The sequence below is a fragment of the Molothrus ater genome, chromosome 10 (assembly GCF_012460135.2).
Source record: "Molothrus ater isolate BHLD 08-10-18 breed brown headed cowbird chromosome 10, BPBGC_Mater_1.1, whole genome shotgun sequence".
Lineage (NCBI taxonomy): Eukaryota > Metazoa > Chordata > Aves > Passeriformes > Icteridae > Molothrus > Molothrus ater.
The window spans coordinates 13,968,414-13,995,952 of NC_050487.2; the positions used below are offsets into that span (position 1 = coordinate 13,968,414).

At 41.7% G+C, this 27,539-nt stretch overlaps 1 protein-coding gene across 1 annotated transcript in view; it reads left to right on the forward strand.

The window, feature by feature from the left end:
- ATP13A4 (ATPase 13A4) overlaps positions 1–23,095 on the forward strand; it is a 36,649-nt gene extending 13,554 nt beyond the window's left edge. Inside the window, exons 6-30 of the mRNA XM_036388950.1 lie at positions 18–87; positions 917–1,051; positions 1,464–1,536; positions 2,172–2,303; positions 3,488–3,658; positions 4,091–4,248; positions 5,694–5,882; positions 6,196–6,257; positions 6,984–7,134; positions 7,734–7,820; positions 8,490–8,643; positions 9,249–9,360; positions 10,935–11,059; positions 11,874–12,037; positions 13,062–13,184; positions 13,833–13,912; positions 14,699–14,741; positions 15,352–15,461; positions 16,256–16,352; positions 17,070–17,142; positions 18,391–18,565; positions 18,994–19,202; positions 20,148–20,236; positions 22,302–22,382; positions 22,874–23,095. Of these exons, the coding sequence (XP_036244843.1) occupies positions 18–87; positions 917–1,051; positions 1,464–1,536; positions 2,172–2,303; positions 3,488–3,658; positions 4,091–4,248; positions 5,694–5,882; positions 6,196–6,257; positions 6,984–7,134; positions 7,734–7,820; positions 8,490–8,643; positions 9,249–9,360; positions 10,935–11,059; positions 11,874–12,037; positions 13,062–13,184; positions 13,833–13,912; positions 14,699–14,741; positions 15,352–15,461; positions 16,256–16,352; positions 17,070–17,142; positions 18,391–18,565; positions 18,994–19,202; positions 20,148–20,236; positions 22,302–22,382; positions 22,874–23,095 (3,085 nt within the window). The remainder of the gene's footprint in view (positions 1–17; positions 88–916; positions 1,052–1,463; positions 1,537–2,171; positions 2,304–3,487; positions 3,659–4,090; positions 4,249–5,693; positions 5,883–6,195; positions 6,258–6,983; positions 7,135–7,733; positions 7,821–8,489; positions 8,644–9,248; positions 9,361–10,934; positions 11,060–11,873; positions 12,038–13,061; positions 13,185–13,832; positions 13,913–14,698; positions 14,742–15,351; positions 15,462–16,255; positions 16,353–17,069; positions 17,143–18,390; positions 18,566–18,993; positions 19,203–20,147; positions 20,237–22,301; positions 22,383–22,873) is intronic.
- Positions 23,096–27,539: the final 4,444 nt, after the last annotated feature.

The window sequence follows — 27,539 nt, forward strand, 5'->3', positions numbered from 1 at the left end:
ATCTTTATCCCATACAGGAGAGTTATCTGTGGGCCAAACACTATTGATGTTCCAGTGATCCCTATTTGGAAACTACTCATCAAAGAGGTTAAGCATTTCTGTTGCTTTTATTTTATTTTTTTTTATTTTTGCTTGGGAGGCCATATGTGCATATAATTGATTCTATATCAGATTTAACTTCCCACTACTCACTCTTCAAGCACATTTCTTTTTCAAATCCTGTTGAAAGCTGTTCCATGAAATCATCATAAATTCCCTCATTCTCCCTTTTTCCTGTCCTTGATCTCCATACCTGTGTGTCTGCTTGGTATTTCTATGTATCTGTGTCCTGGGAGCTCATTGTATTTGCCTTCTGAGGGCCATTGAAGGTTTCCAAGTTGCACTGGAGATCAAACCTTCCAGACAAGGGCTGTCTCTTAATTAACAGAGGTTAAGTGAACAGCAGTACCTGGTACATGCCTATAGCTGCAGAGAGCTCCAATGAGCTCATGATTTTGGGCACAGCACCACACAAAGCACCAATATCTCTTTCAAACAGGAACAGCCTATACGTGGCCTAAGCAGAATGTTTGTGGCAGTGTGCTTATGGAATGTGAGCTCCATGCTCACAGCACAATCTGCTCTTCTCTCACCTTTGTTACATTTCTTGTAGGAAGCAAACAAAACAAGGATGGGACTGAGTCATTCACATCCCAAATAATATCCTATTGGTCCATATTATTTGTCCCTTCTGTCAGATGAAGATGGTCTGATCTGATTGGACTAAAGTGACTGCTGAGAAAATTACTAAGGGGGTCAGAAGTCACAATACTCAATGTCTCTTATTCCAGACCTTTTCTAACAGGTTGGACTGTCTAAGTATATTGGGGCCATTTAAATGTGGCCAGCTCTTTACCACTGCTGTCTCTCCAAACAGGTTCTAAATCCATTTTACGTGTTCCAGCTGTTCAGTGTGTGTCTGTGGTTTGCTGAAGATTACATGGAGTATGCCATTGCCATCATTTTCATGTCTCTCCTCTCAATTTTTTTGACCATATATGATCTTAGAAAGGTGAGACACCTCACATTTTCCACAAGGCAGATTTACTTTAAATGTCTGAGACAGGCCAGCATGTTACAACATGCACACAGTGCTACAAGACTTACTCAGAGGCTTACTCTTGTGACATTGTGTAGTAGCAGGTGCAATGGCCTGGCCTCCTAGTCATCATAATCTCTGTGTGGTACCTTACCCACATCCTCCCTTCCCCATTCCAGTGCTTCACCTGGTAACATTTTGTTACATTCTCTGTAATTAGGGTGGGGGACTTCTTTCTCTCTGGTGGTATAGTTCCTGGTAGAGCTGGAGCCCAGTTTCTGAAGGCTCTCATAACCACAAATAACAAAAGGAAGTGATTGTTGTGGACAAATTGCATCATGTAAGTAAGATGTTACACTTTTGTTTGTTCTTCTTTAATTTATAGCAATCCATTAAACTGCACAGACTGGTTGAGTCTCATAACAACATCATGGTCACTGTCTGCAGAAATAAGGAAGGTGACTCCTCTATGCTTCTTTTTTATAATGTGTTTTGTTTCTCTAGCAATTTACATAAAGCATGTATAGTAACAGACTTATTTTAAGTGGTTTTCATCTTCTGTTTCTCAGCTCAGTTAACTCACTTCTGCACATAGAGTTAATTTGACTTGGAAATATGTTGTGGCATATCAAACATATTAATAATTGAGTGCAGCCTTAGATGAAAATTGTCAGGAAAATGAAGTCATTTTTCTTAAAGTAGTGCTGACATAGCCAACAACATACCCATTAAATGGCTGTGAGTCCACCTAATCGCTCCATGCAAAGTCTGTTCATTGTAAAGGTATCTAGAGCACAATCCAAAGAAATGAAGTCAAATAAAGAAATTTAGATCCAAGGCTCTTCAGTTAGGTCAGTGAAATGGAACAGTAACCAGTGGTTGGGATTCTGGGTAGATAAGGAGGAATTCTAGAATTGGAACTGATGCCTAGGCTTTTCTTAAATATTGGAGGTTGTATACATAGGTCCTACTGTAGTCCTTTTTTATCAGCCACTACAAAGAATTCTATTTAGCAATTAGTTCCTTGTATTTTTTTCCCCTTGCTACAGAGAAATGTATGAAGCAAAAAGTTTGCATTACTTTTCATTTTCAGGTTTCCAAGAGTTGGAATCACACTATCTTGTTCCTGGAGATTTGCTGATTTTGAAAGAGGGCAAAACCCTTTTGCCTTGTGATGCCATCCTGGTCAGCGGGCAGTGCACTGTAAATGAAAGCATGCTGACAGGTACAGCCATCCCTCCCAGGTTTGCCACCTGAACACCATCATTGCCCCATGACTTCAGCCAGTGACACAGGACAGACAGAGTTATCATGCACATCCCTTTCTGTGAGACAGTCCATAGCTGCCCGAGAAGGGGATTCTTTTGGTTCCATATAATAGAGATTGAATTGTTGTTGATTGTCTAAACAGACAATATGGACTTTAGGAAGGGCAATTTATCCTTTCTTACCTTCACGGGGTGCAACATTTAGGAAGAGGTGATCTGATTAGAAGGGAAAGAGTGGACAGTGAAGAGGAGTGAGCAGGACAGGAGAAGAAAATGGATATGAAGCAAAGTTGTTCCTACACAGGGCCCACAGTCCATCTGGCTGCAGGGGTTTTTGTCACTTACTGGATGTCTCATCACTGCAACATCTCCTGTGGAGTGTCTGTCTAGCCCTCCAGACACTTAGCCTCACATTCCTGTGATAGCAGTGGAGGACACACCAGGTGGGAAAGGTTACTGGAAGGCAGGATTTTTGGTGCAGAAGGAGGTCACAGTTCCATTTCTTGTCTTTAAATTTGGTCTTGGTCTGAATCAAACTGAAACTGACAGTTCTGAAATTTCATATAAATGAGAAATTCCAGAAACACATTTCATTTAGAAAATTTCAGCTGTCACAAAACATTTCTTCTTCACCTTAACTGTCTGCTTTGACATAAATAGGATATTTGTCACCTATCAAGCACTGAGCTAAAGGATCTCCTTTTTACTAGAGGGGGAGAATAGGGGATATCATGTTCCCATCTGCTTGAGGGAATGTGTAGTGACCTGCACATGAGGTTCAAATTAGGTGAACAACTCGTGGTTCAAAGGCAGTCATGCAACACCAGTTCATGCCTCTTTTCAAGTCTCTATATCTACAGCCAGGGTTTGGAGTCCTTGGACTGCTTTCAGTTCTCAGACTTACTGAAGTTAAGCTGTACTGATGCAGAGGAAAACTCTTCTCTGGCAGTCCGTTCATTTCCTAGGCTTTAAGCTCTATTCACTCTGAAGATGTCAAAATATAAAAATAAAATTTCTGTCAACTGGTTTCTCTAGTACATACCTTTAACTTACCATCTAGATGTCTGGGTACTTATTTGAAAGTCAGCAGGCTGTTATTAAGTGTACTGCAGTTTTCCTCATCTGAACTAATCTCCCCTAGGAGAAAGTATTCCAGTAACAAAGATCCACCTACCACAAGCTGATAATTTCAAGCCCTGGAGAGTGTACTGTGCAGAGGATTACAGAAAACATGTCCTCTTCTGTGGAACAGAGGTCATCCAGACCAAGGCAGATGACAGAGGAGTAGTGAAAGCTGTGGTGCTGCAGACTGGTCAGTCAACACTTGAGTTCACTTTTCCTTCCATGATTTTTTTCCACTGGAACAGTCTGACAAAGTGTCAAATCACATTAAGTTAAAGAAACGAATCCATATTTACAACAGACAGATGGAGAATCATTATCCTGGGCTGGGCTAAGTTATTATGTATTGTTTCTTTTTGCTTGGCATAACTTCTAAAAAACTTCCAGCATATAATTACAAAGAATTTTGCTTTACTTCTGAGACATTGAAAAAATCCCCCCCCCCAAGACAAAAATTACTCTTTTCTCTATTCTGCAGATAAGGTCACAAAATGAAATACCTGGGCTTTGCTTCATAAGTTGCAGAAATTATGAATAATTTTGAAGCCCCCCCCACCCCATTCTTTGCAGAGAATATTAAAAAATATTTTCCCTTTGTAAAGATTTTAATTTGTCTTTCCAGGTTTCAACACAGCCAAGGGGGATCTGGTGAGGTCCATTCTCTACCCTAAACCCATGAACTTCAAGCTGTACAGGGATGCCATGAGGTTCCTGATGTGCCTCATAGCATTTGCAGCCATTGGAATGATCTACACAGTGTGTGTATTTGCACTTAATGGGGTGAGTTATTAATGCAGGAGAAATGGTTCACCTGAAACCCTTTTAAAACAGTTCACTCATTCTCGTGCATCAAAGTCAATGGGAGAACAGTTATACACTGTAAACAGTAGTTCTGCAAATTTTAAAGCCTAATTGATTTAGAACTTTTTCAGAAGCTTTCAAGAAATCATTTCATGCCATGATAATTATCTGCCAATGTCAAGTCCAAGTCATGAGTTGTAAGGTTGATTCTGTAATTCAGCTTTTGAATAATTTTTCTCCTGAGGCATAATCTACAATCAGTTGGCTCAGAAGATTATTTCCCCTTAGGATATCAAACAAAGTGTGTTTAAGAACATATTCTTGTGTCTGCTTTGCAGTTTTTCCATTTTTTTTTTAATTTAACTTCCCCATTGTAATATGTAAAATACATGCTGATGCTATCTCAATTGCTGAAATTGTCTTGTCAATCTTTTAAGATTGAATCACAGGATGTACTAAATGCTTTCTCTTCTGTGAGGGTTTATCTAAAGGTGGGTGGTAAGTACTTCCTTCTAACATAAAATAGATACAAAATATGATCAAACTGGTGTGTTCTGTGGTCTGAGACAATATCAATGAAGGGAGAACCAGACCATGACAGAAATTCAGCACATCAAACGCAGCATGATTTGTGGTCAAAGTCCCAAGCTCAGAAGCAGTAATAGTAAATCTCTATGTTGGTTTGCGAGTACTTCTGAACTGCAAATTTACTTTAGTTTGCAGTGTCTCAGTCCTGGGACCCCAATTTGAAAAGCATTCAATTTTTTAGCATTCCTATCAACTGCCCAGAATAACGGTGTCCACACTCAGCATCCTGGCAGTTGGTTTTACACTGACCTCTAAGCTCCCAAATTATAGATTGCTTTTACAAAGGTAACTGTTACTCCCATGTCTCTTCCTGCAGGTAAAAGCAATTTTCTTTCACAACTCCTAGAACATAAGATCAGAAGAAATCATTAGCTCATACATTCTTCCCTCATTTTCAGCACCATTCCATATGTCTCACCTGTCACCTTGACATGGAGTCCAGAGCTGTGCCTATAGGCATTTGGATGAATGCCCATATAAATAGCAGATTCCTGTGTGCTGTGTCATGGGAAAATAGGTTTGACTGAGGGTGCAATGATCTAGCTGGCATGTTTGAACACATGTGTTTAGAAGGAGGCTGTGAACCTGGCAGGTTTGTTTGCATAGAGAATGGATGAAGGCCTGGAGGCTGCTCTTTAGCAGTGATGAGGCTTTAAAGCCTCTGGTTAAATCAAGCCTATTAATTTCTTATGGAGATGAATATGTGGTGAACCACGAGCAGAAAACAGCATAGCCTGGAGCACCTGCAGAGGAGGGGAGGAGCAATGAAGTGGGCTCAGTGCAAGCAGCACTTCTTGCCACTCTCTTCCTGATAACTGTCCTTGTTCTTATGTCAGGAGGAGACAGGAGAAGTGGTGAAGAAGGCTTTGGATGTTATCACTATTGCCGTACCACCAGCTCTGCCAGCTGCCTTGACAACAGGAATCATTTATACCCAGCAGAGGTTGAAGAAAAAGGGCATCTTTTGCATCAGCCCACAGAGGATCAACATGTGTGGACAGCTGAACCTTGTCTGCTTTGACAAAGTAATGGCTGTGTGGTGGTTATGCCCTCATTGGTAATGGAGCTTTGCTGGGAGTGGGAGGCTGGGGTTTGATGAGCATTTCCATTGTATTTTAGAAACAAAATGACGAGTGCTCTGTACTTCAGTTCTTCTCGTCTGAACAGAAGCTGTGGCAATTTCTTGTTTTTCTTGTAATCTAGGAGTTGTCTGGTAGCGCTTTTGCTCTGCACCATGCTGGTATTTTTTGGACAGTAACTTCTTAAAATAAGTCTTGTTTTTTATTTCTATTGGAGCTTTTATGTGAGAAGTTAATTTAAACGTACATTTTAACTTAGACCGGCACCTTAACAGAAGATGGCCTGGATCTTTGGGGCTTACTGCCCTCTGAAAGAAACTGGTAAGGCTCCTTGACACACCAATGGCATCTACATTTGCTTAGTGATTGGATTCTTCTACTAGACAAAGGACCAAATCTGGAAGACAGTTATTGTTAAACAGTTAAGCAGCTGAAGTTCCCCATGTTTAGATTTTAAATCTTATTTCTATATCCTCTGGAAAATTAATTGTTTGCCTTATCCCAGGGGTCCTGCTCCAGATGAAAAGATACAGCCACTGTTGCCAGCATTTGGCACAGCATGTCTGGGCAGACAGTGTTCAGTTGAAAACCTGGGTTAGATCTCAAAGCTGCAGTGTAACCCCAACCCTTTATGACAGGAAGTCACTCTTACCCACAAGATTGATACTCTGTTCTTTCAGTGGCCTTGATTTTGCCCATTTACATTTCCAGAAATGTGCATACACAGACTTGCTCAAATTTATATCAGCTTCATAACTCAAAGAATCTTTGCACAAGCCTCAAGGAAGATATTTTATAATAATCTGTTCCTCTCTCCATCCCATTGGATTCCCTAACTAGGCATCACACACCTGGTTTGAGCATGTGTATCCCAGCCTTTATAGGTACATGAAAAGCAGTTCATGTGGGAGGAAAGTCCCCAGAACATCCATGTAGTTTGGGCTCAGGATGGGACTTTAACTGCCCCCAGTTTAGGATTTTTTTTCTATTAGTCTTATGTTGTTTGGTGTTCTCTGAGAGTAACTTTTATGCTCTCTTTTGCTTTAGCTTTCAGAATATTCACAGTTTCCCTGCAGACCATGGCCTGCCTTGGGGCCCACTGTTCAAAGCACTGGCAGTTTGTCATTCATTAGTTGTTTGGGAAGGCAAGATCCAAGGAGACCCACTGGATGTGAAAATGTTCGAGGCTACTAACTGGGTAAACTGGTGATTTATTGTTATGCAAACAGTGGGGAGATCACCTTGCCATCTCAGGTTTAGCCAGGCATCTGTTAAAGTTATGAAAAACTCAGGAATTCTGTTAAATACCTCCTATGAAACAGGAATAATTGAGTTTCTTTTGAAATGAAAAAATATTTTTATTCCTCATAATCATGTTGTGATGATAAAAAAATCCAGATGATTTGTGGAATATTTGAAGAACAGAGCTTTCTACATTAATACCAATCCTTGTGTATTATTTTCTCATTGAGTCTATGTTATATCTAAAGATTTTCCTTTATTTAATTCTGTTGTAATGAATAAAGGATTTATTGTCTGTGAGAGGACATTGTCTATTTGCTGTGCAAGGGTACAGCAGTGTCCTAGTGAACCCGGTGAGGCTTTCTACTCGATTGCTAAAAGAGGCAGTGGATTTTCCATTATTGGAAGTGTTTAGATTGACATCAGACAGACCCCTCCTAGGAATGAATAAGATACCTTGTTTAGAGACAAGGAAAAGCTCTAAATGGATCCTTAAGGTTCCTTTCAGCTGTACTGGTGTTTCAGTCTGAAATATTTTTGTCTTTCAATACACAGGTGATAGATGATTCCAGCGGACACCAGAATGAAGGTCAAGGATCCACACATGCCACTGTTGTTAGACCTGGACTTCAAGCCACCACTGTAAGTTACTTGCAAGATTCACATCCATGTTCAAGTTAGACTGTCAGTGTAAGGGTTACCTTTCAGTATAGGAAAGGTTGGGTGTCCTTGTCAAAGAGAGCTCTTCCCCACTTTGTCTTTCCTGTACTGCCTGCAGAGAGATTGCCTTGCTCTATCTGATTACAGACGCCTGGGGGAGCTTGCTGCTCACACCGGAAACAGGGGGATGCTGGATTAGAGATTGTCCAGCTCAGGGATGTGCCTGTCCTCATGGCTTGAGACTCAGTCTGAATTCAGCTGAGTGGGGAATGCAGTGGAGTCTGCTGGCTGATCTCAGACCCTTACTGGTGGCATACACTGGTGGGACACTTTCTGACAACCATTTTCCCTTTGCAAGACCAGTGTAAGACCTAACAGAGTCTTATTAAAGAAACAGGACTAGTAAATTCCTTTCAGTGAGTTACATTTTGTAGTCTGCGAAAATTGTCAATAAACTTTTCCTACTGCTTAAGCTAAATATTTCTGCACAAATTTAATCTCATCTTTATGTACCAGTCATTTCTAAGTGTGACAAATTAGCCCATTATACATGGTTAGCATCTTACTATGGCTGAAAGGACAGACCTAAAATCCTTTGGTCTGAGTTTAAAATCCTTGCTAGAGTATATAATCCACTTGCTTTTCTCCTAGGCCCCTGTGGAAAGAATTACCATTTTACATCAGTTCCCATTTTCCTCAGCCTTGCAAAGAATGTCTGTCATTGCCCAGGAAATTGGTGGGGACCCACAGGCCTTCATAAAAGGGGCTCCTGAAACAGTAGCTATGCTGTGCAGAGCAGAAACAGGTAACAAACATTTATAAATGCATCCTAGAAACAGATATATATAAGTGACTTTGGATGGTGCAATGAAATAGAAGGCCAAAATGAGATTTCTGTCTAAGACTTTATACTAAAGCCTGAAAAGTGTCTCTGTTGTTTTCCAAGTCTAAGGCTAATCTCTCACACAGCCCTCCTCAACAAAGAAGGATTTTGAGAGAGATAAGAGATAAAAGTAACTACCAACTCCTATACAAGATGTACAGTCTCTGTCAGAATAGATATTTGGAAAAGTTGTCTACAGGTCCGCCTCCCTCAAAAATGTGGGTTTTTTTTCTCCAAATCTTGGGAGGGCATCTAGAGAAGCAGAGATCCTTCATGACACCCCAGAAGAAGGTAAGTTTTTGCAGCTGAGGACTGAAGTTCAAAATGATAAAGGAGAGGCAAAGAATTTCTTATTGAACAAAATTTCCTTTCTTTGAACAAAACCTCCCTTCTTTGACATGCTTGGCCTATCGGTAGACTCTAGGTGTACAGGTCCTCTGGGACATAAACCTTCCATGCTACAAGGCTTCCTTTCATTAGAAAGCAGTTCAATGCTGTGATAAACTGTGTTTTCCTCTTTTGCACAGTCCCATCGAACTTTGAGAGCAAGCTCCTGCTCTACACAGCCCAGGGCTTTCGGGTCATTGGCCTGGCCTGTAAATCTCTGCCGGCAGGGAAGCTGCCTGCTGCTCTAACAAGGTAAGCCATAAACACCACAGCTCCTGGCCACATTCAGTCATGGGCCAGGGGTGCCTCACAAAGCACCATCACCACATCACCCCTGCCAACAGCAGAATCATAGTACAGAGTTTTGTTAGATTCAGGCCGGTGGGAATCTGATTTAAATCTGGATATAGGCCTGGGACAAGATAGAGGGCACTCCTATGGCACATGCACAGAATCCTTACGTATTTGTTCAATTTTGAAACTCTGGATTAACATAGGAAGCATAAGCCTATAACACTCTGAACACTAACACATGCCTCCTCTTCATTCTATCATTTACACTAGTCTCCTTGCAGATTTACCCATGCTTTCAATTGAAGAGAAGTATTTTAAAAAATTTTTCTCATCCACACTCTTCAATTCAGCAAAGAAAGCAGATGACCCCCAGTAGTGATCTCCAGCTCAGTCAAAGGCAGGAAAAGGCATGCCAAGGGGAACACAGAACTGCCAAGACATGGCTTTCTCCACAGCTTTCTCCTTGGAACCAGCCTTGGCCCAAGGCTGCTTTTACTGCTCTGCCTAGGGTTAGGGTTTTGAAAACCACAAAGCCCAGAGCAAACTGTCTTCTGCTGTTCTGTTAGTTCACTCATTTAGCTTTCTCAGTTTTACCCTGTTTACTTTCTATTGAAGTTAGCAAACTCTTCTATTATGCTTGTGGTATTAGTTTTGTAAAAACTGTGCTGCACAAAGAAGCCTCAAGGTGAGGGTCACTTGCTTTTTCACAGGGTCTTTTGCTTTGCTGAAAGGGTTGATGACGCTGAGGTAGAGTGCAAGTGGTTACATAAATCTTGTCACTTTCCACCCAACGAGCAAATGTGTGTGAAATGGCCCAGATTTTGCAGTTGTGTATGCAGTTACAGCATGTGTGATGTTTATGCTGACAAGAGAAAGAAGAAAGCTTGTGAAAAGCAGTGACCATTCAGGCACCACCTGACTCAGCTATTCTGACTGCCATGCAAGTGTTTGGCATCTCCTTGGTACCTAAAATGAATGCTTGAAAGCTTTTATTCTTTTCAGATTCTTCAGAGTCGACCTGTGTCCCTGAGAGACTTCTAGTTCATGACTCAGGGGTGGGGTGTCTACTCAATTCTGTTCTCAGAAATACATATGTTCACCTGTAAAAAAGCAATAGCACAGGTGAAAAGAGAAATGTAGGGGAAAACAGAATTGGAGGAAATTGGGGAAAACAAATTGCCACAGGATGTTTGCTCTTACTGTCAAGAGGAACAGACACATTAACTAAGGTGCATTTCTTTGTTGTACAGTCCTCAAATGAGAAGGTCTAGGATGCAGGGACTTTTCAGATCAGACCACCACATTTTGGGAGTCCTGCAGGAAATTCAAGGTTCTGGTACTGAATCAGCACTGCTGCTATTGAAATAGCACTGCAAAAGACAGACATCCTGGGTCTGCAGAAAACAGACAAATTATTTTAATTCTTTTGAGTTAGGTGGGATGGTTGGTAGTTATAACTGGCTATCACCAAATCCAATGGTGATAAAAGGAAAAGAAATAATTAAATCTATCTGTCTCTTTTTAACTGTTAGGGAGGAGGTAGAATCTGATCTGACATTCCTGGGCCTGCTGATAATGGAGAATCGATTAAAGAGGGAGACAAAGCCTGTTCTGGAAGAGCTCAGTGCTGCCCGCATCAGGACTGTTATGGTCACAGGTATCTAAAAAAGGTGGATTGTTTTTGTGGTCACTGGCCCACACAGGGAGTCCAACAACGTTCAAGTGAAAAGTCTTCTGTTGTCAACACCACTGGTTGGAAGGCATGGATATTTAATCCAAGAAGCATCTGTGTTTTAAAAATGACATAAGGTGAACCATGTTGTCCCTGGTAACTTCACCAGGCCATGTCTGATTCTAATAAAGGCTTGTCATGCAAGATCCCTTTTTAATAGGGCCTCCTGAAATGAGCAGAAACAGGGCATGCATGCTCAGGACAAATCTCCAAACCTTTTGACATCTGTTAACTCATGCCTACCATTGCCTGTCTATCTTTTTATCTTTTTCTTCTTCTTGAAGGGCTATTCTATCCAAATCCAAACCAGGGTTTGGATAAAATAACCCCAAGTTTTTCCATTGTCCAAAGACTTGGGCCTCACCCCTTTCCGCCCATGTACACCAAAGCCAATCAATGAGAATCAAGGATACCAGCAGCAATTTAGGACTGAACCCCTTACTGTTTTTGTTTAAAACAAATAATCCAGGAGCACATTACCCATATGGATTTCTTCGAGCTGAATATGAAAATACCTCATGTCCAGATCAAAGTGATTCTTTTTCAAATGAAAATATGTTTATTGATTGAGACAAACCTTATCTGCAAAGTTTTAATCTTTATAAAAAACTTTGTTATGCACAGACACTGAAATTTTAGTAATTCTGCTGGATATATTTGAAAACTCAGAATTCAGGCTAATGAATAAACAATTCCTCACTGCAGAAATGTTAGATAACACTTCCTTTGATTTTTGTAGGGGACAACATTCAGACAGCAATAACAGTTGCCAAAAATGCTGGCATGATAGCTCCAACACACAGAGTGATTCTTGTGGAAGCAAATGAAGTGCCTGGATCTTTTTCAGCATCTATAACCTGGAAATCCCTAGAAGAAAACAAAATTGAAGACTACAGAAGCCTGGTGAGTATATCAGAAGCAGGTTTTGTGCAGCAGGAAAACAAACTAGGATGAAATGCTTTAAACAAGGAGTGGGATTGTGGTAGTACAACAGAGAACTGCCATTCACCAGCAGAATATGTGCTAGAAGAGTGTTTATGAGAGGGGATCTTTATAAAAATGTGCTCCCCTAGAGCTTACTTCCTAGCATTTTATCCTGTGAACACATTTTTGCTAACTGCCTAGCTGGGTTTGAGACCAGCTTTGCAGAAATATCAGAAAGATTTGTCTCTAGCCCTCATGCTTAGCTGATGCCAGTTTAAATGCTTGCTTTTCCTGCAAGACAAATTTGATGGTATAATGTGGACCTAAAATCTGTGGAGCTGCATTGAACGAACCAGCCCTATTCAAGCTGGTAGAGTGTTAGCAGTGTTAGCACTTTCCCAGACCTGCAGAATAAAAACACGGACCCACTGTTGAGAAATTGCATGTACACAGTGAATCATAGGCAAGCCTGGCTAAGAAATTTATTTCATCAAACATCTCCACAGAGAAGATGGGAAAAAGGCCAGTTACTTTCTCCCTGAAGAGTTAGTCTGAAGGTGCTGAGCCTTCTCTGGGAGGTACAGAGTCGGGCAGATGGTAGGGAATATCTGCAGTGGTTCCTCATCTTGAGCAACTTCTGTCTTGTGTTTCACTGCACAAAGACTTCCTTAGATGTGGTACACATCTGCTGGCTTTAGTCCCTCTCACTTCCAGTGCAGCTCACCGGACTGGCACTGTTTCCTGAATTCTACCAAATGCAACAATCCATTTGATCAAACTCATGCAACAAAAGCCCAGTTAACACTGAAATTACTGGTGTTATATGCCTCAATCCCTTTACAAATCCAAGCAAAGGCCATGGGCCTTGAATCCAAGTTTCCCAGAGCCTTCAAGAGTACCCTCTTCACAGAATGCCCTTTACTTTGTCTGTAGTAGTGTCTGTGTAAATGCAGAGTAGCTTTTGAGGGCCTGGGCACAGCACTCATTCTGTCTCTTTTTATAGGAGGATGACACTCAGACTGAGCCAGGAAACAGGCTGGCATTGGGATCAGGCCAGTATCATTTTGCCATGAGTGGAAAATCTTACCAAATTGTAGCACACCATTTCAGGCACTTACTTCCAAAGGTAAGATCTGGATTATGTAACTGGAATACCATTGCCATTCAGGAGATATGAATTGTCCCAGTACAATTAGCTGAAGAGATCTGTATCAGGACATCTTTGGGAATAATTATAACCCTGAAATACTTATAGGCTGGATGAATCTCTGATATTATTATATGGGGAAGGATCTGAAAATCCCTGTATTTTTCTCTGCACATAAGAGAAGCAGGCATGCCTTAAGGTGTGAGGACATGATTTGAAACATTTGTGCCCAATTCCCTACCCCTTGCACAGCACTGGCTCTGATCTGTTTTGGAAAACAGGACAAAATGTGATATTACACATGGTGCAATTCAGCATAGCTGGTCTGTTCCATGGACAGACTATCATGAATTCTCACAAATTCTCTTCTTATAATTCCATGCCTGGCAGCCTGTGTTCATCAGGTAACTCAAATGGCATACCAGGCCTCTTGTCCTTATTGTCATTGTTACTTTTTCAAAATATTAATTAAGATCCCCTTTACCTTTGCTCATCAGCCTTTCCCTCCTTTCAGAGTGTAGAATCAGTTTTTTATAAATGTGATATTTGGTGATTTTAATTCAGATTATTACTGAAATCACTTACTTCAAGTTTTTTAAAAATAATTTCCTATTTTTCTCCTTACAGCTCTTGCTGAATGGAACAGTTTTTGCTAGAATGTCTCCTAGTCAGAAATCCAGTCTTGTGGAAGAATTTCAAAAGCTGGAGTAAGTTCCTAATGAATTTGAAAGTGTTTGTTGAATTTACAGGCTTGTAAAGAGTCTAGTAAGAGCTAGCTTTTGTTTAGCATAGAGTTTCATGGAACTGCACAAAACTGAAACCCTCACACTGCAAGTTGGCAATTAAATTCCAAAAGTCTGTTAAAAAAGAGACACTGAACTCAATTCTGGTTTGGCAACCTGTCAGAGATCAAATACTTCCATGGTCCTGGATTTTGTTTGTTCATATCATCCTTCATCTTTACTTCTCTCTGGGCCTGAAGGATTGACACTTGTCTCCCCAAGATTTATAAGAATCTCTCCCAGCACTGCAGCTTCTCTGAGCTTGCTGTCTTTTTACTGTGCTACTGCTGGCTCAATGTGATGGCTTAGAAAATGTGTCAGGGCAGTCTGTATTGTTCACAGTCACAGTGATATAAATAAATAAATAAATAAATAAATATAAAGAGAGAGAGAGAGAGAGAGGTAGATATATTTCTGAATCCAAGCATCTTGTTTCCTGTTGCTCAGCTGTTCCCCAAGTCTTTTGAAGACCCTGACCCTTATTTCACATAGCTAGCCTCAGGCCTTGTCCTAGAGCAAGGTGAGCTTTAGATTTGAGCATTTCAGATTATCAACCTGGTGTGTGCAGTTGTGAGCACCTCAACTACTGTCTGGCCAGACAGGCTTTAAATTTCCAGAAAGGCTTTTAACAAAAATCTTCTATGACTTGCATAAATGACTTGCTTGGAGCAGGGTCTGATTCCTGATTTGCCTTATCACTTTATTTTTTAGTTACTTTGTGGGCATGTGTGGAGATGGAGCCAACGACTGTGGGGTAAGTGAAATTTTTTTTACAGCATATTTTAAAAATGAGAAATTATTTGAAACATTTCATTCCAAACATTCAAATGCCAGTAGAATATTCCAAACTGAGCACATGCTGGAGATGGGAGTGTACCACTTATTCACAGAGCAGCTGTACTATCACCAGTATTGATTTAGACCTGATCCCACTGTGTGGTCCTTATCATGCAAGAGCTGTCCTAGGCAGAGATTTTTGCAGTTTGTTATCTCAAAGACTGGCTCATTTTCCTTGCAAAAACCACCAGAAGATTCTCCTGGGGGGAGCAAGCAGAGAACCCAGACTACCTGCATAAAGTGTGGGAACAAACAAGTGCTAAAAAAGGAGGCAGAGCCAAACATGTCTTTTGCAGCAGGTAGTGGATGGCTATGGGTCTGTGGAAAACGAACTTTCCCATGCTCTCATCCCCATTCTTTCCCTGGACTCGGCATCTCACTGGAGGAACCCTCGGGGTGGAACACACCCAGGGAGTGAAGAGGGACTGCTGTCACAGAACACATCCTGTAATAAGGGGTCACTGCTTGGCTGACATGTAAGATGCTGTGTCTTCCTGGTGAGCACTGAGGAGGAATGTGACTTTCAGGCTTTGAAAGTGGCACATGCAGGGATATCCCTGTCGGAGCAGGAGGCATCTGTGGCTTCACCTTTCACATCCCGAACGCCCAGCATAGCCTGTGTTCCAGAGCTAATCAGGTAGGCATGGGGTTTTCTTTCCTATTTCATAAAGAAGGAAGTTCCCACTCCTCTCAAACATTAGGCTTGGGTGTTCCCATCAAGTCACAATATGCATATCTAGAGAAAAAAAGTCTTTCACCTTGAAATTGCCATTTGCCTAGTCCCAATCTGAAATTCCTTTAAGATACATTAATTATCACAAGAGGAAGACATTTACAGTTGAGCTTTGTCATCAAAAGTATTTTAAATGCAAAAGAAATAACAAAATTAACAATGCTCCATAAAGCTGAAACAAATGTCCACCAGCCAACCTGTAAATGAATTTTAGGTCCTACCTCTGATACCCTATGCCAGTAAAATATGGCATCTCTTATGCCAGGATCCTGGTTTTCCTTACTGGGGCGTTTGAGTAGCCAGGGAGAGAGCATTATCCTGACTGGGTATTGTATGTTCACTGTAGGAGGAAAAGACTTGTTAGTTCTGAACTCAATGAGCAGCTGCTTGGCTCTGTAAGTTTTTCCTCATACAGAGTTTGCTACCTACACTATTAATGTCAGCAGAAAAAGTTGCTGGGGTAAAATTGTAGTCTACAGGTGACAGGAATCAAGCCCATTTCATTGGACAAGACCTCTGCAAGTGAAGATTTTACTTTTATTTAGGTCAGATTTTATTTATTTCACCTCCCAGCAAGATACTGGTAAAGGCCTCTCTGCTTGTGATGCATGCCTTGTTTTTCAACATCCTTTTGGGAGAACTGGCACCAGGACAGACCCACCACCTAATTGCTGTACTTTATTTATGTCTTCACACAGGGAAGGCCGTGCTGCTCTTGTCACTTCCTTCTGCATGTTCAAGTACATGGCACTGTACAGCATCATTCAGTACCTTGGTGTTCTCCTGCTTTACTGGGTATGTATTGGGAACACATTGGCTGGAAGTGGATAAGCTTCTATTTCCTTGTAGGAGAAATAGGGCGTAAAAGCCACATGAGACTGGGAGATGGAGATTTACCTTTACCCGAGCTGCAGAATTCTGTGGTGTGATCATACGGTCCTCCAGTAGAAAACTGGCAAGATTCTTCCCATTAACTTCAGCCAGAGGGCTCGAGATCCAAGCTGGGCAGAAAGAAAGCTGAGATACTGAATGGTGTTTTGGATGAGGGCATATGTCTGTGAAAAGGAAGAATCTGGTGTAAGCATATGCCGTTAGAATTTATTCAGCATTTAAAGCATGAATTAACTTGACAGTAAGCAAATCCCCTGGAGTGCCTTAAACCACTTTTGCATGGCTTTTTCCCAGATGGAGAGGAGGGCTTTGTGTTCAGAAGTAACCCAGCAGTGAGAAAGCAGTCTCTTCAAATATTCTTCTCTTTTATTGCCTGGAGTGAACTGAAAGTGTAGTTAGTCCAAACAATGTGCAAAATGAGAATATTCACTGCAGGGCCAATGGTGAGGAACCTATTGGCAGGGTGGTGAAAGGTGTGGTCTCCTTAGCTGCAGAGTAGCATTTCAGAACAAACAGAGCAGGAGCTCCATGGATATAATACGGCTTTCTGGAGATGATACAAACATGCCCATGGCAAATGTCTGATTTGTGATATTTTTTTCTTTGTTTTCCTCTTTTCAGCAACTAAACTCCTTTGGGAATTACCAATTTTTGTTCCAAGATCTGGCTATTACCACTGTAATTGGTGTGACAAGTAAGCCCCTTAGACATCCTATGTATTAATGAGAGAATCATCTCAAATACTTTTCTCCTCCTTGGAAATACATAATTGTAGATAGAGAAGGGAAGAAAAGAGAGGCCAAGCTTTCTGCAGGCTAAACTTCCTCTATGTAGAATACAGGATGTTTGGATTAGTAGAAGAGGGGTCTTGTTTGAGAAAAGCCCTAAATATGGAAAGTACTTTGTGGTGCATTTGCTGAGCATGTAGGTTGTTGGTAACTGGGCTGCTATCTTTAGGACCAAGGAGTAAACCCACACCAAGTGCAGTGGAAAGTCTATTCAGGCACTTTCCTGTTGACTTAGCAAGGCAGATTAAGAAGACACCTGACTCCATGCCCAAATGAAAAAGTAGGGATTAGCTTTTATCAGCTTACATTTGAAGCTATGTAAACCTGAGCCCTGAAAGAAAAGAGAGGTGAAAATTGAGAGGAAAGAAATGACAGATGTCAGACACTACAGAGCAGGGAGCTGTAAGCCAAGAATAAGAGGGGAAACCAGCACTGAGGCAGAAAGACAATTTTATTGGGACAGAATAAGTGCAGGGGAAGTTTTAGAAGCAGGAATGGCAATGACAGGGCCATGAAAAGCATATAGCAAAACCACATCCTGGTATGTTCCATCCTTGCTGGAACACAGACAGCAGGAAAAGACTTTGATGAAATCAAGCCTAAAAGGTCAGCCACAACAACACTGCATGCCAAAAGCTACATTGCTGTAAGTAGTTTATCTGGAATTGCATCAAAGCTTTGTGCCTAACTCTTTTACTCAAAGTCTGGATAATTTTTTTAAACTTAAGAAGAGAGGAAAACCTGTTGTGTCAGGTAATGCTGTCCTTCTCCAGCTCAAATAACCTGGTTAGGTGTTTAGTTCAGGAGGATGAACAGAACATGGGCAGCAAAAAATCCCAAGCCACAGCTGACATGTGACAGAAAGAGTATAAAAGAGCATATGTCCATAATCTTGGGCCTGACAGTAGCCAAATAAAATAAAAAGCCAACATTTTATTTTTAAAAAATACCTCATGATAGATGACATTAGTTAACCTCTTCTGTGTCATACGATTTTGTAAGAAAACAACTCTGTGTTTTGTACTTGATACAATCTTTGTGTGTTTTATGAAGAATATTACAGACTGCAAAAGTGCCATTGATACAGTCAGTATTACACAGCATCACTGTTTGTATTTTGGACACACTAGTAAACACGTATATGCATATTTCAGTGAGTTTCACACGTGCCTATCCAAAGCTGGTCCCCTACAGGCCTCCAAGCCAGCTCACCTCACCCCCACTGCTGCTCTCTGTTGTGCTTAACATCCTCTTCAGCCTCAGCATGCAGATCTTCGGGTTTGTGCTGGTCCAGGAGCAGCCTTGGTATTCCCAGACCGACATACACAGGTAGGACCCCTTTCTGGGACTCTGATTACCACAGGGTTGACCTAGTGGGGCAGTTCTGTGTGAAATTATTGATCAGCTGATGCAGGCCAGATGAGCAGCTGCAGCCAACCCTGTCCTGCCCAGAGGGTGCAAACACTTTAATCAGTGCTGTCTGAGGTCCCTAAGCTCTCCAGCGACCTGCCACACACAGTTCATATGGTGAGAATGCTTCTGCTGAGCACAGAGAGGAGGATTTTGATTGCAGGAGAGAACAGGTCTGAGCTCAAGCTCCAACAAGTTCAGCAAACTCAACCAGTGGTGAGATTGTGGGCATTGCCAATAACCTATACCATGCCTGGGAGGGAGGATTCCTGATAGTAAATAGTGGAAGCTGGGGGAAATACCCAGGACAGTGATCATTCCCTGAGCAGTGTGACACTCTTTTTCAGTGCCTGCCTGTCAGTGAACAACCGTGAGAGGAATTCATCCTCCAGCCTGGGGCTCCACGGGGTGAGAGATGGAGCCCATGAGCAAACAGACAATGGCTTCAAGAGCTATGAAAACACCACAGTGTGGCTGCTAAGTACCATCAATTGCCTCATTGTAGCACTAGTGTTTTCCAAGGGAAAGCCTTTCAGGCAACCCATCTACACCAACTGTAAGTATGGGGAGAGAAGAAATTATATATAAGTCAACTTATATAAGTAGGTCAGTTTAATAGGGAAAAATTAAACTTGACCAAAATTATGTCAGCCAAAAAATCAGAAGAGAGACTGTCATGTGAAGGGAAGATGAGCACATATGTTTGTGACAGTTCCAGAAAATTCAGTGAGTCATGGAAGAGCTGTTCTTTTTCTCTTTGGGACAAATACTGCAGAATGCTCTTAGACAAAACTCTCTTCAGCTCTACTTTATTATTTTTACTGAAGAGTTAAAATAATGCAGCAGGTTCCATGGCTTTGATGTTTCAGTATAGTAATAGTGAGGAGGGGACATTCCTTGTAGAGAGCAGAAAAGTGGGTCATCAGTCTCCCAGAACAAGGCAAAACACAAATGAGTAGGTGGAGGACGAAGTTTGGTGCGTGCCAGCTGAAGAGAAAATTAATTTACTTATCATTGGAACATTTGCCTACAGATGGAGAAGACAATAGGTTCTCCATTACTTAGACTCTTTAGATTCTGATCAAGACCAAAGTCTTGACATCACTGAAGTTGAAGGCAGCATTCCTAACCATATTAAGATCAAGACTATATCCTGGCCATTTTTTCTGAATCACACAATATACTGTGATCAGAGAGACTCCCTGGAAAGCTATAAAACTTCTCAGATATAGAAGGTCAAATCAATTGTTCAAAATACCCATTTGGCATTTTAAATCTGTGGCTCCAAGGCTTGTCCCACACTCGTGGTATATCCACTTGATTTAGTAAAGCTAGGGTTATACTCTGTTCATTTTTCTCTTGCTGAAAATTCCTTTATATCTCATGGATTCTTTTGATGACTGTGTAACGCAGAAAATTATTACAATTTTCTACAGTAAAGGCAAACAGCTGAGAATGCTCATAAACCTGTGGGTTTCTTTCTTTGCTCTTATCCCTTCAGATGTGTTCATACTGGTGCTCATAGGGCAGCTGGGCATTTGCCTCTTCTTGATGTTTGCTGACATTGATGATCTCTACTCCAAGATGGATGTGAGTATTGTTCCAAAGGTGATTTTCTTCCTACTGCCAGTCCATTATAAGCACACTGGGATTATTTCAACAAAAGGCACAGACTTTTGCAGGAAGATACGGCATCTCTAAAAACAAATCATATTTAAAGAGGTGGATTTTAGATGATGGGATTGTAGAAACTTCTGGAAATACAGTGACTCCAAACTGTGTATCTATGCATTCAGTGGGACAGCCACACATGTGGTTTTGATTGTTTCAGCACATTGTCCAAGCAAAAGAAGATAACATCACTAAGCTTTCGTGTGGTATCTTGGTGGCTTGTGAAGCCAGGAGCAGAACAGGGCTGGGCTCTGTGAGTTTAAAATAAAGCACCATGTTCTTGTGTTTCTCAAGCTGTGCTACTCTGAACAAAGGTCCTCTTGCCAAAATCTGCCAGTTGGCACTCAGAGCAGCTCTCAGTTCCTGTCTCCAATCTTTTCAGGCTCCCCATTTAAATTTTAGGTAGCCTGCAGTTTCCCAAAGTAGGATTTGGGTTTAGAACAATTGTAGGGAAAGAATAGTGGGGCTGCCATGGCAAGAGAGGATCTGTCTTGATCCTTGATTAATAAATACCAATAAGGCTGGACTTATGTCATCTGGCAGAATGCAAGCTGGGAGTTGTCTTGTGCAAATCCATCCCAAGGGAAATGTGAGGGAAGGATAAGATCTACATCAGCTGAAGGACAGGGTTGTCAGTGGAGCTCACAATTAGTTTGTTGAGGCTGGGAGATGTTAACCTCCTCTACTGTGACATTCTCACAGTCTTGCTGTAGGAGCCACAGGAGCAAAACATGAAAAGCACCACACAGCTATTTTTTTCCGTACATTTGCAATCAGAGCAGTGGCCTTGAGTCACAAGTGCTGAACATAATGCTTCCAGTCCTGTATGTTTGCATGTCAGTTAGCAAGTCGGTTTAGATATGGGATTAATGGAATTTGTAAAACAAAAGTTAGTCAAAGGGTCCGGGTCTCGATTTTAAATGTCAAACAGCCCACTTATCACTCTTGCCTGTAACTATTTGCAGAGCCCGGCTCAGCAGGCAAACCCAGTTAGAGAACCTGCCACGAGATGGCACTTTAAAGCAAGTCATCGTCCTGTTGTGCACTGTGGTGGCACAGGACATTTTTCAGCGCTGCAGCTGCAAGGGGATAAAACTCATTTGGGGAGAACTGCGAAACTCCCAGCCCAAGAAGTCTGGAGGGAATTCACTGGAATCGCTGAGAACATAAAATGAGGGAGTAGCAATAAAAACTTCTGCAATAGCCTAGCCCTGGAGAAACTGCTGATCCCAACTGTGGATCTGAGCTGCATCTCCAAAAGCAGGAAGAAACCCAGTCCCATCTCTGGGAAGCTGGAACTGGGTTTGGGGCTGAAATACTCAGTTTGAACTATTTCTTAATATTTGAAAATAAAAAGGCAGTTAGATTTTCTCTTGCAGTTCTAAAGAATGGTTTTCTCTACTGCATCATAGATTTAAAAGCATCTTTATCAGTAATTCCTCAAGACAAATAGCAGTATTAGCTTATCAGCAGGGTAAGCCAGTTTGGGAGTTTGGCTTTTTATGACATGAAGCTGCTGAAGATCTGGAACATAAGTCATGTAAGGGGTGGCTGAGGGAGCTGTGTTTGTTTAATCTCAGGAAAAGGAGGCACAGGGGAGATCTTAATTCTACAGTTACCTGACAGGAGGTTGTAGCAAGGTGGGTGTCACTTTTTTTCTCCCATGTAACAAGTGATAGAGAGGAAATGGCCTCAGGTTGTGCCAAGGAAAGTTTAGACTAGACATTAAGGAAAAATTTTAACTGAAAGGGTTACAGACAGGAACAGACTGCTCAGGGAAGTGGTTGAGCCATCATCCCTGGAAGTATTTAAAAGAAGTGTAATTGTGGCACTGCAGTGGACTTGGCAGTGCCAGGCTTATGGTTTGGCTTAATGACCTTTAGGATTTTTCCCAACCTAAATGATTTTGTGTTCTATTGCACATATGCCCACCAGTGTTTACTGTGGATTCATTGCTGAATATCTTCTCCTGCTTTTTCCCCAGCTCGTTTGCACCCCTACCACGTGGCGAATCTCCATGGTGGGAATGCTTGCAGTCACACTGGCTGTGTCCTTCCTTGTCGAGGTGAGTGTGCATCCTTAGATGTGCTGGTCAGCACTACTGGAGAGATAAAATTGTCAAGTCTTGCTCTTTCTCCCTCCTCCTCAGCTCGTTTTGGGAATATCTAGTAAAACAGGAGTAATTGCTGCTGCCTCACCCTTGCTCCCTTTTCTTAAAGCACTCCATCTGAATGATAAGGGAATGCAAGGCATAGCCACCTTTTCTTTCCTCGGGTGAGTGGGAACCCTGCCCCAGGTTGGAAAATTTGGGCAGTCTGTGGTGTTTTCTGCTCAGATCCTGAAGAGTCTCAGGATGAACTGGTCACAGTTCTCTGGGGAGAACTCTGGGGGAGCTGGTATGAAATGTGGTCAATAAAATGCTGTTTAAGGTACATGGATGAGCAGGGCAGGTGGGAGATCTGGGTCTCCACTGTTTGCCCCATATTTGTACTCTGGATGAAGAGTAAATGGCTGTCCAGGTCCTCTTAAACCCTCTTTTTGCTTTTACCTTTACAGGAAGCAGTCATTGAGAACAGACCCCTGTGGCTGCTTCTGAAAAAGACATTCCAGTACCACTCAAAGAGCCACTACAAGAGGCTGCAGCACGTTTTGGAGCAGGACTCAGCCTGGCCACCTCTGAATGAAACCTTCTTCTCAGATTCTGTGGCAGTAACAGTAGAAGGAAATATGGGAGGCCATAGCAATCCAACATTTGACAGCAATGAGGACTCGCTCTGAAAGAAACTGCAGTGAGCACGTCCAGGACAGTTGAATTTGATCTTAAAAGACTCAGTGACTTAAAAAGAGGAAGAGCTGACTCATTACTGCTCTCCCATTCTAGGAGTAACCAGCTCTTGCTTACATCTAAATTAACTGGAAGCACAAAGTCTTCTGCAGTAACATAAAGCCACAATGATGTTTCCTCTGTCCCCTTGCCCGTATACAAATGGCTGCCAGCTGAGTATTGGTAAAGTATTTGTGGTTGAAACACCCCATTGCTGTGTCCCTCTGTTGAACTGCATTATGGGGTCCCTAAGGGTGGGAAGGTGCTCCAGATAAGTAGCTAATTGCAATAGCAGCACTCCCCTGGGCAGATCTCCTTTGAGAAAACAAGTAGAACTTACTCCCGATAGAGGCTGCTGAGCATAGGTGTCCCTGGGATTCTTTGTGGAGTTTCAGATACTGCTACTCGGTGTCTTGCTTCTTTTTGGAAGTTTTAACCCTTCTGGCAATACTTGGCTTCCAGAGCTGAAAGGAGCTACAAACAGCCAAAGCTTTCTGCAAGTGTCCACTCCCAGCACCGTTGTGCTTTTCCCATGATGGGAGCAAGAAGCACTCTCTTGCTAGCTCACTGCTACCAGGAAACCTGTTTGCACTCTTAGTTTTTGGCAAGTGATATTTGCATTTTATGGGTAAAAAATTGTTGACCTGCAAAGCAGAATGATTTCATTATTTTTTTTTTTGGCAGGAGGTATTTTTTCAGGATGTCCATTAAACTGTAGAATGGAATGTATTAATTACAAATTATGATCCTTCAAGGACATGCTGTCCCTTGTGGGGTGCGCTTTCTTTACCAGGGCAGGTTCTGCACAGCTGGCTGCCTCCTGGCATCAGTTTTACCAGCGTCAGAAGAAGCAAATATTGAAGAGCTTATTAACCTCAAGGACCTAAGGCCTGAAATAAAAGATGTGGAGCCAGCTAGGCCTCAAAATAATTTTTTAAAAAATCTGTGGCATGCTTTTAAGTTGAACCATCTGAGGTTTAGTCTCTGGTTTCTCCGTAATTGTAGATGCAATTCAATCATCAGCTCATATCCCTCATCTGTTAACCTTTGATATAGAGTTTTGCTCACTTTGCTGTGCTGTATTTGCCATACATAAATGCAACAATACTGCACATTCCTGCAAGTATTACCTACTAAGAAAAAAAGTAGCTTCTACCTGCACATACTCTCTTAGCCCACTGATGTTAATCTGCCTTTCTCCTCACTGCATTTTGCAATTTTGGTCCCCAGCTGGATAAAACAACCAGATAGTCAATCAGTAGGGCTTTGGACCAAGAGGAACTCTTCCTTCCTTGGATAAGGTGTGCAGAGGAGCTGTGCCTTTTGAGTTGACTTCACAGCTTGTTTTCCACTCTTGGAGCTAACCCATGTTTTTACTGGGTGGGGCTGAGAAGCACTTTATTACTGGAGACTGTATTTTCCCACCATTGTATGCTAAAGCACTCATGTGCTGCCACAAAAAGCCAGGAAAGAGGCAAGCTGGGAATCAATTGGGAAAGACTTATTTGGGTTTTAGATTTAAAAATCAGCTTGGGAAACAGAGAGCAAATCCGAAGAAATCATTAATTGTTTTGAGTCAACATACCTGCACCAGAGTAGAGTCTGAAAATAATCTAGCCTGAACCTAAAAATAACTAAGAAAATAAAGAAATAATAGCTAAGAATAAAAATAAAAATACCCAACAAACTCAAACAAGCAATATTTCAACTTGAAAAAAACTTTATTTGACTCAAAGCAATTTTATTATCTTTTTTTGACAAGTTTGACATAAGCAAATGGAGTAAATACCTTCCTACCTACAGTAGTTTACCTAATTGTAAATGCCTGTCACACAAAGCCACACAACTTGACACAAACTAGAAATATTTCATAATAATTCCTCGAAGTGTCTCCCAAGTTTTCATGGGTTCCCAGTTCACAGCAAAAGCCACTGGAAGGGGAAGGCTAGATGCTCTCTGCGTTCCTTACAGCTGGAGGCACCAAAGAGCAGGTTTAGTGGAGGTACTCCTGACATCCTGTCTTTTAGGTACAGTAACATTTTCTGAAGACAAAGTTCACTGTCCTGTTACAAACTCCCTGACAAAACTAAAATGTTGCTGCATGTGATACAGTGACAGCAGCAGTAGCATTGCAGTAGCATCTGCAGCAAGGCATGGGATTTATGTTTAGATAACACTGACACTATAAAAGTATCAAGTCTTGGTAAGCCTGTGGTAATTGTTGGGTTGAGGAGATAAAGAACTGCTTGCCTGCAGCTGAAATACAGCCTTCCCTGCAAGAGAGCAGAATTCAGATGCCAGGTAATGTTTAACCTCTGCCACTCTAAGCACTGTCATCACCTCTGCTCCTTTTCAAAGAGGTCAGTGAGTCAGGCCAGCACTTGGGGGGACAGTTATGAAGATTTCACCTGGGTGCTTTGGGATGGGGTGGCTGATACTTCATAGACATAATCCATGGTGGAGAGCTGGTGAACCTCTTTTTTGGCTATTAGCACACATTCCTGGCAGAAGGTTGCAAGGAATGATAGGAAGCTAAGGAGGTGCTGCATGCTTGTAACAGCTATATATTTCCCTTATGGTGACTGAGTCTCTTCTTGGAGAGCAGTACTGCCAAAGACTGATGTCCTTCTCCTCTGCTGTTGGCCCTCATTCCTGACAGAACTTTTCCTGTGAACAGGGACATCTTGCATCCTGACTGAGCAGCAACACAGACCTGGAATGCTTCTGCTTTTTGCAGCTGCTGGAAGCACAGCCAAATCACAACTGCCCTTTCATGGAGGCTCTTGCTAATGATCTTTATTTCAGTCCAGCTAAGGCACACTTGTTCCTCTTTAACAGCCTTGGTTTAGTAGTCCAGAAACTAAAAATCACCAGAGAAATTCTGCTGCTGGGATTGCTTGCGGCCTCAACAGCAAAGCACGGAAGGAAATATTTGCAAAATTGATATTTTTAATTTCTTTTTCACCTCATAACTTCCTTTTCTCCCATGACATAGACATGGGATGTGTTTTCCTAAGTAAATACCGCAGGACTGATCTTCCTCTAGAGAGGACAAAACAAATACATCTTGTGGATAAGAGGGGAAGTAGTTATGGATACTTACTTGCTGAGTGTGCATACAGAAATGCCAGGCATGTGTTTCTGTATGCAGGATATTGTCATGCTATCTGTGTTCACTTTACTGGGCTATGGATGCCACATGAGTGTCCTTAAAATGGGAGACACCTATGAATGCTGGGACTCTAGACCAGTATGTTCCTGAACTTTTACTGAAGTATTTTTGAAACCCTACAAAATTCATGAAAATTCCAGGACTCTTGAAAAGGGTTAGATTTGATGTTACCAACCTTTCAGTGCCCTCTGGAGAGAGGTTTTGAAGAGAACTCCAGTGTGGCACTCTGAAAAATTTATTTAATTTAAACTTTGCATTTTCATCCAAGGCTGAAACCTCATGTTTGAAATACTAATGGTAGTGCCTGGAGGCAGACTGGTCCTCATAAGCTTGTGGTAGTTCAGTCCAGATACAACTTCAATGTCCAAGGGCTGGCACCCTGATTTAGTGTCTTTCTCTTTGTTCTAGTGAATGTTGAAGAATGCATTAAATTTTCAGTGAGGGACCAAATTTTTCAGATGAATAATTCATTTAAGTTCCAATCCTTATGCAGAAAACACTTTCAATGGCTATTTTAGTTCCACTAGCTCTCCAGAATAGTCTGTCACTAGTTCAGAGAATCCGAATGGAGAGTAAATCTCCAAAAAACCATCATTTAAACGTTTTGCTGTTATTTAGGTTCCACAATATTAAAAATTATGCTCTCAGATATCCGTGGGGCTTGTGGCCTGTTTCAACATAAAACATAAAAGTGAGTGATGACTGTTGTCATAAGGCTGACAGAATGTAGAGCAGCTAAAAGTATGCAAGTACAAGGAAATCATACCATTATTTTAGCAGTAGTCTAAGGCTGATTACTGCTGACCTCACAGACCATCAGGTTTTCTTTCTTCCAAATAAATATCATATCCACAGTGACTTTCTTAAATCATTAAAGATCAAAGACTTTTATGCTAACTCAGTCTTCTCCCTCCCCCATATTTGTGTACTGTGTCCTGAGTAGCAGTTATGTATCATCAGAAATGCTGCCTCTGTTAGATGGCTCTGCTGGGAAATCACACGACTTACAGGCAGGACTTACAGTCATGACAAACTCTGACGTTCAACATAGTTGCTGCCAAAGAGAATTGTCTGCCAACATTTTCTAGCTACAGACATGTGTGAGCTGATAAGCTGTTCCCTAGCCAGGAGGAACAACCCTGTCCTGAGGTGCCCCCAGCACAGCATCACCAGCCAGGCAAGGGGATTCCTGACTCCCAATATGTTTTATTAATCTTTAGGAAGAC